Source organism: Rissa tridactyla, chromosome 2 (genome assembly GCF_028500815.1).
Source record: "Rissa tridactyla isolate bRisTri1 chromosome 2, bRisTri1.patW.cur.20221130, whole genome shotgun sequence".
NCBI classification, from domain to species: Eukaryota; Metazoa; Chordata; class Aves; order Charadriiformes; family Laridae; genus Rissa; species Rissa tridactyla.
Window position 1 is genome coordinate 112,270,974 of NC_071467.1, and position 10,986 is coordinate 112,281,959.

A 10,986-nucleotide genomic window follows, 5' to 3' on the forward strand; every position below is an offset into this window, starting at 1 on the left:
GGAATTCAGATTACTGGCTTGAAACTAGCTCCTCTATATGAGCTGATTGTTCAGGCTACCCTTCAAGAAAAATGCAGTGAAGACTTGTCTACACATAAATCCTGTTTCTTTGTGGTGAGTATAGCGTGCATTTGACACACACTTTGCCCTTTTGCAAGATATATACTGAATTATATTTCCCCATAAGCAACCAATGCAGACTTCCCAGAATCCCAACAGTATTTAAATGCTCTTTAGGAAATAGTTCAAGTTATTTATGAAATAATATTAGACCCTTTCAAGTAAGTGAGCTTCTCATCCTCATTAATGAAACACTGTGTGCATGCCTGCTGAAGTAATACCAATTTGTTTGTGTGTAACCCAGATGTTTACTCTTCCAAAAATTGCTCAGAATTTCATCATTAATGCCTTAAAAAGAAGGAAACTTACTGGCTGGTGTGAGGACCAAGTCCCAAGATGGTACTTACCTAGATTTTTGAAGGTCTTTATCATGCTACAGGTCACGCTGCCTATCACACCATTTTAACAAAAAAGATTTCTTGATTAGATAACACCGAGAATACTGATTCCCTTTAAAGGGGCTGGTAGGAAGAAAAGTTTAAAGAATTACAACAATTACTATCTAAAGCCATGGTTCCTTAACTGTAGAGAGCTTCCCTTTTAATAACTGTTTAATTAAAAAATATTTAATTTAGGCTGCATTAGATGTAGAGGAAAAGTTTTAGAATAGAAAATGGTGGCTAAGATGCTTTCTGCCAGACTTATGTGCAGAGCAACTACAAGACAAGCTTCAAAGATCTACTTTTTTTTTTTTTTTTGCTAGGGAACATTAATTTTGCAATTCATGGCAACAAAAGCAGAGGGCACTTCTTTCTCTTCTACTAGCAGTGTTAGCGGAGCCCGTTCCCTACATAGTTCTTGGACTTTGAGGTGGTGGTACAGAAGGTAGTAGTAAGTTTACACCATGCTAAAATAAGGTTTAGCGAAGCTCTCCTCAATAAAACCCATAAGATGGGATGAATTTTTCATTTCCATTAGATACACAGAAAAGGCTCTGTAACTTTTCAGCGACTCCCTAAAATGAGTACTTGCTGGGAGACTGTTTCCCTTCTGAGGTTAAAGATTTTATTTCTAGAAATAAATTGCTAAATTGAATTCTAACCTTGAAAGGAATGTAGAAGAAACCCTTTTGCTCCATGAACACACGAGGAAAAGCTCTTTTATTCTGTTCTTCAGCTTAATGTAGACCCCACTAATTAAGTGCCCTGCCCTGTTTTTAAGGTGACAGTCCCCATTTGGCATACTGAAGTAGGCAATGCAATACTGCACTTCTAATTTTGTCATAGAATCACTGTGAACATGGACAGGTGGCAATTTTTTCTTACTATCTCCTCTTCTCCTCCTCTTCGAATGAATCATCGGAAGATATTCTAACCAAATATGCGTCTCCAAAATAAGCAGTAGTGATGGATAGAGAAACAACATATGATGCCCAGAAGAGGTTTCAGGCAAAACTGCTATCCTACTTGTACAACTGTCAAGCAGCACTACTATGATATCCTTCTGAGAGAAAATCATGGTTGTTTACACTTCTATAGCGCACAGGGGTCTTAAGAGTAGTTGGAAGAATTGGTGGCACTTGAACTCCTGACCACTTGGCCTTAGGTATATTTGCATAATTTGGATGCATTTGGGAGGGAGAGTGTATCTCATTTAGCTTCCTACAAGGATTACATTTCTATTGAAGTGCAGAGAGACATGACGGACATGCTTGAAGTGTGTCTTCCAAAATTATTTTTGCTGTCAGATTGCGCAGTTGCCTGATGACATCAAGCTTTACTTTCTTGTTTTCAGTGCTTGAAATATCACCATATTTGTTGTTCAGTCTCTTCCAGATTGCCCAAAGCACTGTTACTTCATAAACAAGGGCTCAGAAAAATCAGATTTCGCAGGAGCCTTGGTCAGTAAAATCCCATTTAGCCATCCGAAGTGTGTGCCTGGCGTAATAGAGATTCTTCGACATCAAGTGGCATATAACAGTCTTATTAGCAGCTGCGTCTCTGAGAAGCATATACATGAAGGTAAGTTGTGTGGTTGGAAGTAATGGCAGAGTATTAGAGAGAAACCAGCTTCTAAGCTGTGTGTTAAGAGATTTACTGCTCCCTTGCCAAAGCTGTCAATACTTCTGGAGTATTTTAAATGATAAAAAAATCCTTAATTCCAGTATTACACTCTGAATATATTTTTAAAAAAAATCTCCTAGGCCTGACACTTCTAAAGCATAAACTAAGTTGCCGAAGTAATGAGCAATTAGATTCTACTATATCAATATTTTTAAAATTCTGGCATGTGATTCAGCCAAAAAGAGTCCAGGTTCAATAGGTGGATATCACTAAATAGTAATTTTATTTCTAGATGATTCAGAACTGCTTTACTTTGAAGTGGTACCACACAAGAACACCAGCTTTTCTGTCTTTTTCCTTCATCCCGTGAAAGAGAATTTAGCCTGTGGTACGTGTGGAATAATTGATACTGTCCTTTTTATTGGGCTGACAAGGGACTTGGTTCTACCTAGGCTCTTGCACCATGCTCAGTGGCAAGAACATTCTAAGAGCTACTCTCAATGGTGTACAACCCATGAAAAACACAAAGTAGCACTTGTGTATAAACTGCTTACTAAAAAGCGTTCTGTATTCAGCATAAAACAGAAAGTAAATGTAAATATTCGAGTCCTATTCTGTCTTGGCCTGCAGTTAATTAATAAATTGTAACTTCTACTGTTTCTGATTTAAGTATATTAGAACAAAGCAAGTCTTATGCCAGAGCATTGCTGCAAGCCCCTTCCCATCAACTTCAATCTTACCTCTCTTGAAGTATCAAAATGAGAGGGCAGTTTTCAATGTTTATAAAAATGTTTATTTTGAAATACTTATATTCTCTTCTTTCTTAGTGATAATTGATGTTATAACCTCCAGAGAAGTCCAGTGTCGCCTTCATTTAAATCCTCAAGATCCAACTCTAAATTCTAGTGACGATTTTATAACAAGAGCTGTGAAGCGGTAAGTAGTTTTATTTTATTTCATAACATTTGGAATGAACCTCAGATGTCCATTGAATGGAAATATCATGTGCGTTCACAATGCCATAAATTCAGCAACCAGAAAACTTCACTCTAGTAAGAAGTTATATTATAATAGTGACAATAAGCTACTTCAGTGTCTCAAGTATCTCTTTCAAAATTTTTAAACATTAATAGTCAGTCATAGTGTTCCTTTCTAGAAGAAAGCATGTGGGGCAGGGAAATGCTTCTGAATGAAGAGAGTTTAAAGATGCTTTTTTCTTTTGTAAATATGCTTCTCTGAAGACTCTAGCTGACAACAGTCTCCTTCCTGACTGGTGTAACTTAGAACAGCAGGGAAAGGACTTCTTCCACATCTACTTAATATCAATCAGTGCTTCTTTTCAGAAAGTGAGGTGTATATGGCATGTCTACAATGCCATCTCTGGCTTGTTTTCTGAAACAAATTACAGGAGAGACAAGTTGCTGTGATATATGAACGTATGCCAGAGAAAGGACTGAGAGCACTAATTCATTTGGCATAAGCTAGTATATCTATTTGATGACAGCAAATTCAATAGAGGCTGCATTTTGAACCTGTTTAATTAGCCTGCCCTGTGTTAAGTGACAGAATACTAGATACTATTCCCGGAACCAGGTAACTGTGTTGTTAGAATGGAAAAAAAACTCCTCTAGTGTAGATAGTGTTTTTGAGAAGGTATGCTCTGTACACGTCTTATACAATACACAAAAGTTACAATTATAAAAACTCAGCACAAATAAATATATTTCAATAGTATTAGTTTAGGTTTTCATTAAAAGCACTCTTATGAGTTGTTTTTTTTTTTTTTACCAAACCCTCCTACTTTTTCTATCAAAGCTCCTTTGCACTGCTAAGCTCAAAGACCCAGCACTTGATTTCATTGTGTCAACATATGTTTCTGGTATATCACATATCATTATATTGTAGTTACAAAGTCATGCCTATTAGGTTGTACAAGGCAAAAAGATGCGAGGTGCCAGTGCTGTTTGTCACACCTATCATTCCTGTGTCAGCCACAGTTTAAAAAAAAAAAAGAAATGCGTTGAAGAATGGATGAAGTCTGTAGTAGTGACTAATGTTTCATTTCCTCCTTCAGTTGCATGTCAGTCCCAGTTGTCATGAGAGCTATTTTCAGGAATGCTGCCAAGGTGAAAGCTAAGAGCGAAACACAAGACATGGAAGCAGACATGAAAAAAAACCCTGAACCATCATGTGAGCGAATTACAGATTCTAATAGTCTTGAAAAAAGTCTTCCTGTGGCTGGTGAGCAAGATTTGCTAGTGACAGATAAGCCAAGTATTACAGACAACCCAAAAGAAAATCTCTCTGCAGCTAAACTGGAAACTCTGGGTGGTAACACAGAAAAAAATAACCCCACAGTAAGCACAGAAGCTTTGGGCGCAGTGGAGGAAAGTAATTCCACAGCTAGTACAGAAGTTATTATGACAGATAAGTGAAACACACAATCTATTGTTTCATAATCAAAGAAGAAAGAAATATTTTCCCTGGCGCTGATTGCATTTGCAGAAGTAGTTGGAGGGAACTTGGCAAGCTCACTGTCTACTTAGTAATTTGTGAATGGAGTTTCCTTTTTGCATGTTATTAGATACATAGAAGTAACACTCTTGAATTTACATTTTTAAACTTCCAAATTTGGAAAGTCTAACACTTCTCTAGTAACCTTTATTTTTGTCTGCACCACATTCTACCACAGTATGGAGGAAATTTGTCTAACAATACGTGATACAGGCACGCACTTGTAGAAAAGTAATGTTTATCCATGTCAGCATTACACTAAATAAAACGAAAAAAAGAAAGTTGTTTGAACAATTTTGTACGTGTGTAATTAATGTAGACAGCCCTGTTTGTCCACTATTTCAGAAACAAGTTCAATAAGAGACTCTTAATTGCAGTTCTGCTTTCCCCTAATGAAGAAGTGGTACTGAATGGCAGCCAAACTTAGTCCACCAACTCCGTGGCAGGATAATAGAGCCTTTATTAAGAAAGTTGTAAACTCAGTCTCTGAAAATCAAGTCATTTTCACCTTAGCTTTTTTTCTGGGCTCAAACTATAAAACGCTTTTGTGATTTCATTTTCTTTTAAGTATAGTTAAGTTGGCTGTTCAAGAATTCAGTTCGTCTCTGTCTAGACCTGCTTTATCTCAGACATGAAGGAAAGTCGCAAGCAACTTAAAACAAGCAAATTCCTAACTTACTGTAAATCAGTTTAATTCGTGTAAAACAGAGATAGGTATTCACAAAGAGAAAGACTTCCTGACCAGAGCAATATGCAGCTACAGCTAAGGCAAACAAGAGGAAAAGGAGTCAAATACAGAATGTTGGCAGAGAAATACAAAGTTGTCAGAAATATGCATGTGTGGCTAACAACATGTTTCCAAGAGAAGGTGAATAAGCCTGCCTTCCTTGAAGAGTTTGGGAAAAACACTACAGGAGTGAGGGAAAGAGTTCAGGCTAGAGGGACTGGCAAAATAAATACAAAAATAACACAAGGAAGTTAATTAGACTGGAAACGTGTTCAGTGTGGTCTAACAGGGTAAGAGTAGATGGTCTAACAGTAAAACAATCCAATTGTCAGTAATCCTGCATTTGAAGAGAATGGTGTGTTTTCAGCAAAAGTTAAATAAATAGAACTGTATGAGGAGGAAAAAATAGTTTTTAACTGTGAAAGTGCACTGAATAGTGGTTACAAAAGATAAGAGGAAGGTTTTGACAAAAGGTGAAAAATTCCTGCATTTTATATAGTGACTAGAGTCACAGAACTCTAGCAAATCCCATTCTGTTTTGCATAGACATAGCATATTCTCAACAGCAGCTTATTGTACAAGAATAGCTTGTCCATAGCACTGGGCATTTGTTTCTTAGATATTAGAGGGGACCTATTTAGAGGCGATTTAAGGGAACTGCTCCATTTCCAAACTGCTGCCAAAGAGAAAGTGAAGGTGAAATGCTAGCTTCTGACACAGAACAGAAACATGCTTAGTAAATCTTTGTGGAGCTTTAAAAGTAATTTCCCCTTTCTGTGAAAGTTATGTTTAAGATTGAAAGCAAGAAGGTGGTTTTTTTGGTGGTTTTTTTTTTTTTTTTTTTGCCAAGAGCCAAAGCATGGTGAAGATTTACAGAAATTACCTCTACTGGGAAGTATCAAAATCAGATTTCCCTAAAATGAAGCATACATCAGCCTGTACATGGTCCACAAACTGAGAATCAAATCCAGTTGAGAGAATTTTAAATACCACACAACAGAAAAACTAATGTTCTAGTTGCTGGACATGATGGAGTATATCCAGTGATAAGCCCAGTTGCTCTACTAGCCAAATAGTCTGCTTTTTAACCCAAGCAAGGGTTGACCTTTCAGGAGCTGTGCAGAGTTTTGCCTCGCCACACTGCAAGGAATCAACCTCACCATTATTTTGACAAATGTTTTCACCAAAGCTGCCAATGTCTTTGTGTTTTTCAGCTTTAACTTCATTGTAGTCTGTCCCAGCTGGAGCTGTGTGATTAAGGTCCATGTCCTGAACAGAATCTAAAATCTGTCCGAGATGTGTCTGTTGTTCGATAGAATTCAGATGTTGAAGCACATCTTCTTCATGCTTTCCAATCACATCGAGAAGATTATTTATCTTACTTAAGGCAGAATCATGTCCATTAAGATGACACCAGGATAAGAGAGCACTGATAAATGAAGGAAACAAAAAAAAGCAAACAAGAAGTGATTACACGTATCCACACAGACTTCCAGTTGCTGAAGGGAGATAGCAACACGACAAGATATCTATACCATATAAATGTATATATGTTTCATTCGTGGTTTCTGGGCAATTCAAGCAGAACTGAATATTGAACTTAAAGATGTAGATTCAGCTAATTATCAAAGAGCAACCGAAAGACGATTTCTAACAATGATCACTCTACACCCAGGTAGGCAATTCACTGTATTCAAGACCTGAGAATTCTCAGGTTGCTCACTTTGGAAAGATTCACAATGCACTTTTTTTTTTTTTTGTATTAATTAAAACAAACCCAAACCTGCATGCATGCTCCTTCCATACACACCCTCCACAGGCATACAGCCTTAAAAAGTTTGTAACTTACTTCAGGGTTCCTCTGACCTGGCCGCAGCTAATCATCAGCTCAGCACCGTGTCTATAACCTTGATTGAAGCCTTCTTGGAGTGCGAGTTCTTTCCCAGCCTCAATTCCATCCCTATAGCCTTCCTAAAATAGGAGTGATGAAACAAGCTGTTCACAATGTGAAAAATTTGATCTATGACAATGTCATAATGAAAAAGTTTGACCAAGTATTCAGTCTCTTAAATTACAACTTATAGGTTTGAACATCCTCCCAGCTACATACACCCATGCTGCCAAACCAAAACATGCTTTTTGCAGTGCTTTATGAGGTACTGACTTGTAAGATCAAGTTCTTTTCCAAAAGGATCCCTAGAAAGGTCAGAAAATGAGAAAAGTATTTTTAGAAACATGAAAAAAATAAGACAAGTCTGCAGGAAAGCACGTTTGCTTTTGTGATGACCAACCCCTATATGAAAAATTCCTATAAGAATAGCCTCATATGGTTTTCTAGACATTTACAAACAGATAGGCTGCAAAAGTTCCTTTTTAGCAGAGGTACTCTCCTAGCCATAATCCATGTACCTTTACAAACCTAGTTATTGAGCCTTGCTACTCTACTTGCCTGATTTCACTCAATTCAAGAGCTACATGGGAAAAAAGATGGTGATGGGAAGAGAGTCTCACACATACACATAACACTGAGATTGCTTTCTGGAAGAAACAGCTAACGACTGTAATGCAAATTCATTTCTTTATATTCTAATCACATTACTATATAACGCAGAATAATTCTTAACTTTTTTCACACCAAAATTGCAAGTTGTAAGAGTGAAAACTTCTATTTGCTCATGAGAGAAGAAAACTGGTTGCCTTGCTAGAGAAATAGCCAGGAATGAGAATGTTTCTTTATTTTGTTCAACATAAACCTCTAGCCTCAATAACATTTTATGATTTTGCAGTACCTACTCATAAAATACCAGAGGGATTTGTGTAAGAACACTAAAGAGCCCCTTAAGAAAACCAGTCTTTTCAAGGGACACAGATGCAGGAAACTTTTCCTTGGAGAATAATACAACAACGCTGTTGTAATACCCTTCCCCGTCAACAGCCTACACAACAGCTTCCATTCATGTTCTTCATCCAAATGCTGTTCACCCGTGAACAGACGAGCCCTACTGGCCCCACTGTATCTGTTGAAGTAACCTGGGTTTATGTACTGTCTTTGTTCCCTGTGGAATTCCAGGGAGGGAAGGGCTGCAGAAACAAGCTTTCATAAAATAAGTTTTTCACTGTGAGAATAAATAAGCCAAAGAACTACCTAGACCGCAACGTCCAATTGTGGTTCCACACGGAGTCACACATCTTAAATCTGACTGATGAAGAACTCTACTTAAAAATCCAAACATCTCGTATTTTTTTTTAATAGCACTGTTTAGCTGTGTTGCCCTACCTTTACTAATGGCATACCTACAAGTACGAAGCAAATAGCTCGCATCAGAATTTAGCACTGCCTTTCACAAATACACATGGTTGTACAGAGGGAGCCAATGACTTTTAGTAAAAAAGTACTTTGCTCTGATAGACTACTAGGATGGAGTTTATGTAAAATCCTGCTGCATTCAGAAGAACCTAAGCCACAATAACTTCTAAGCAGCCACTCTCAGCTTTCCCTTTAAATCAGCCATATGTGTATCAAGGTATGTATCAGTAAATCTAAAATGCTTAAAAAAGACAATTAAACCATTGTTATAGAAATACCTTCAATCTTTTTTTCATGGTGCTGTTCCATTCTTTCTGTAGTAGATACATCTCATCTGCTTCTTCATCAAATATATCCTCACTGGATCGGCTGACTGCAACTTGTACCCAGGACATAACAGCAGCGATGACTACGACCTCTGTTTATGTGGTAAAAAAATACTGAAAAACCTTCAAAAGTCCCTCTGGCTAAGTGTCAGACTAGCAGTATAGGCAAAAACTGTGAGTTCTGAAGAGAAGTCATGTACGGAGCTGATTATTCAACCCGTACATTCATTTCCACACGGAAAACAGATGCTGTTTACCATCTAGGCGCATCTGTCAAGAGAAAACAGTCAGATCATCAATGGTAAAGCAACTTCTGTCATTTATAAGGATAACTTAAGACACTATAGTTTCTTCCCTTCTTATGGTAGTGACACGCATATGCACGTCAAATTAGCATTCCTAAGTGTTGCTAGTACACGAACAGTAGGCAGAAACAACTTTATGGCTTGATTCTGATAGCAGCTGACAAATAGCCCCATATAGCCTCCATGCGGTGCATTGAGTTATCCGCATAGGCAGTCGCCTGCAGAGCTAATAACTAGCAAGGACTTTTCAGCTTTGATTTTCAGTTTTCTGGTTACGCCAAATACTTCAGCACCTTATAAATCTCGAGTAGAAATACCCCGTTATATTCTGAATGAAGAAGTAGATTGTTCTATGGCAGAGGGAAAAAAACATAATTGGATTATTTCCCCTCTTCCACGGAAGAAAACCTTCATTTCATCAGTGGAAATTCTTACAACCCACAAATGCTGTCTCTTGCAGAGGCACCAGCGGCTCTCGGGGACCCGAGGGCCACAAGAGCCACCCCGCGCTCGCCCACGCTGCTTTTCCCGGGACGCGACCGGCTGGAGTCCCGCAGCCTGCAGGCTCCCTCCCTGCGGCCGGCCACAGCTGCGCCCCACCGGCCCCACCACTCCCCGCCACAACCTCCGCCGAGCCCGCAGGGCCCCCGCCGGCCAGGCCCTGACCGGCCATTTCACGGCCGGCCGCTCAGCCCGGCAGCTGCCCAGCTCCCCACAAGCGGGGAACCTTCCTTCTCCCCGACCTGGCGGCAGGCACAGCCTCGCCTCGCCTCGCCTCTCCCGGCCGCTGCCCGGGGCCCCGCCGCCAGCGCAGCCCCGCGCCCCGTCCCCTCACCACAGCCGTCGCTCTAACGCCGCTCGCTGGGGGCCGCCATCTTGACTGAGGGCAAACTGGCTTCACCGCCGTCGGAAGCAATTAAGGGAGCGGCAGCAATTAAGGGAGCGGCAGCCATGTTGGCCGAGGGCAAGCTCTGCTGAAGCCGTAGGTAAGCTGACGCCATCTTAACCAGCAGCTCCTTGGCTTCAAAGTCCGTCTGAGACACTGGAGGAGGGCGGCCATCTTGAGTGCGGGCGCAGCCTCGCATCCCTGTCAAGGAGGCGGGACGGGGTGAGCGGTCCGCTGGGCCCTCCTGCCGGCTGAGGGGTGGGGAGGAAGCCGGGCGCCGGCGGGGGAAGGAGCCGCTATTGTGAAGCCCTCTCCCGGCTCCACAGTGCCCTCAGGCCGGGGGTGGGGAGAGTATTTCCCGGGGCACCTTTCCCCGGGGCACAGAAGTTTCATCCTCTTTTCAGTCATAAGTTGTGGAATTTTAAAAAAAATAAAAAATCTGCCTTGTTGGCTGCTGAATCCTCAAGGTCCTTGTGTGTCAGGTGCGCCCTTAAGCTGTCCTCTACAAGATTTAGGCATTACAATAATAAGTGCTTTTTAATATGAAAGGTGCCAGCAGGAGTCAAGTGTTTCATTGCTTGCTTCTATTAGAGAAAACACTAATATGCTTTTGACATAAATACAGCAGGATAAAGTGTTCGTCTCGGTGCATGCTGCATTTGGCTGATGAGCATAAGTTGGTTAATCTTCATAAACATATTATATACCAACCTTGAATGCAAGTTGTGTGTTTCTCCAAATTGCTACCTCCTGTTACCTACAGTAAATGCCCTCGTGTACCGAGTGCTTCTGGGGGTT

At 40.1% G+C, this 10,986-nt stretch overlaps 1 protein-coding gene across 3 annotated transcripts; it reads right to left on the bottom strand.

Moving 5' to 3' along the window:
• Positions 1 to 2,893: 2,893 nt before the first annotated feature.
• YAE1 (YAE1 maturation factor of ABCE1) lies at positions 2,894 to 10,231 on the bottom strand. 3 transcript variants are annotated; one of them, XM_054192440.1, is made up of 5 exons: positions 10,138 to 10,231; positions 8,950 to 9,267; positions 7,214 to 7,335; positions 6,525 to 6,793; positions 2,894 to 4,256 (listed from the first exon to the last, which is right to left on the bottom strand). In XM_054192440.1, exons 2-5 carry the CDS (start codon positions 9,064 to 9,066, stop codon positions 4,174 to 4,176), a joined length of 591 nt encoding a protein of 196 aa, XP_054048415.1. In that variant the 5' UTR covers positions 9,067 to 9,267; positions 10,138 to 10,231; the 3' UTR covers positions 2,894 to 4,173. The 3 variants fall into 3 exon arrangements, with proteins under 3 accessions (XP_054048415.1, XP_054048413.1, XP_054048414.1); XM_054192438.1 differs by having other exon boundaries at positions 2,894 to 6,793; XM_054192439.1 differs by lacking the exon at positions 10,138 to 10,231 and adding an exon at positions 10,046 to 10,065 and having other exon boundaries at positions 2,894 to 6,793.
• Positions 10,232 to 10,986: the final 755 nt, after the last annotated feature.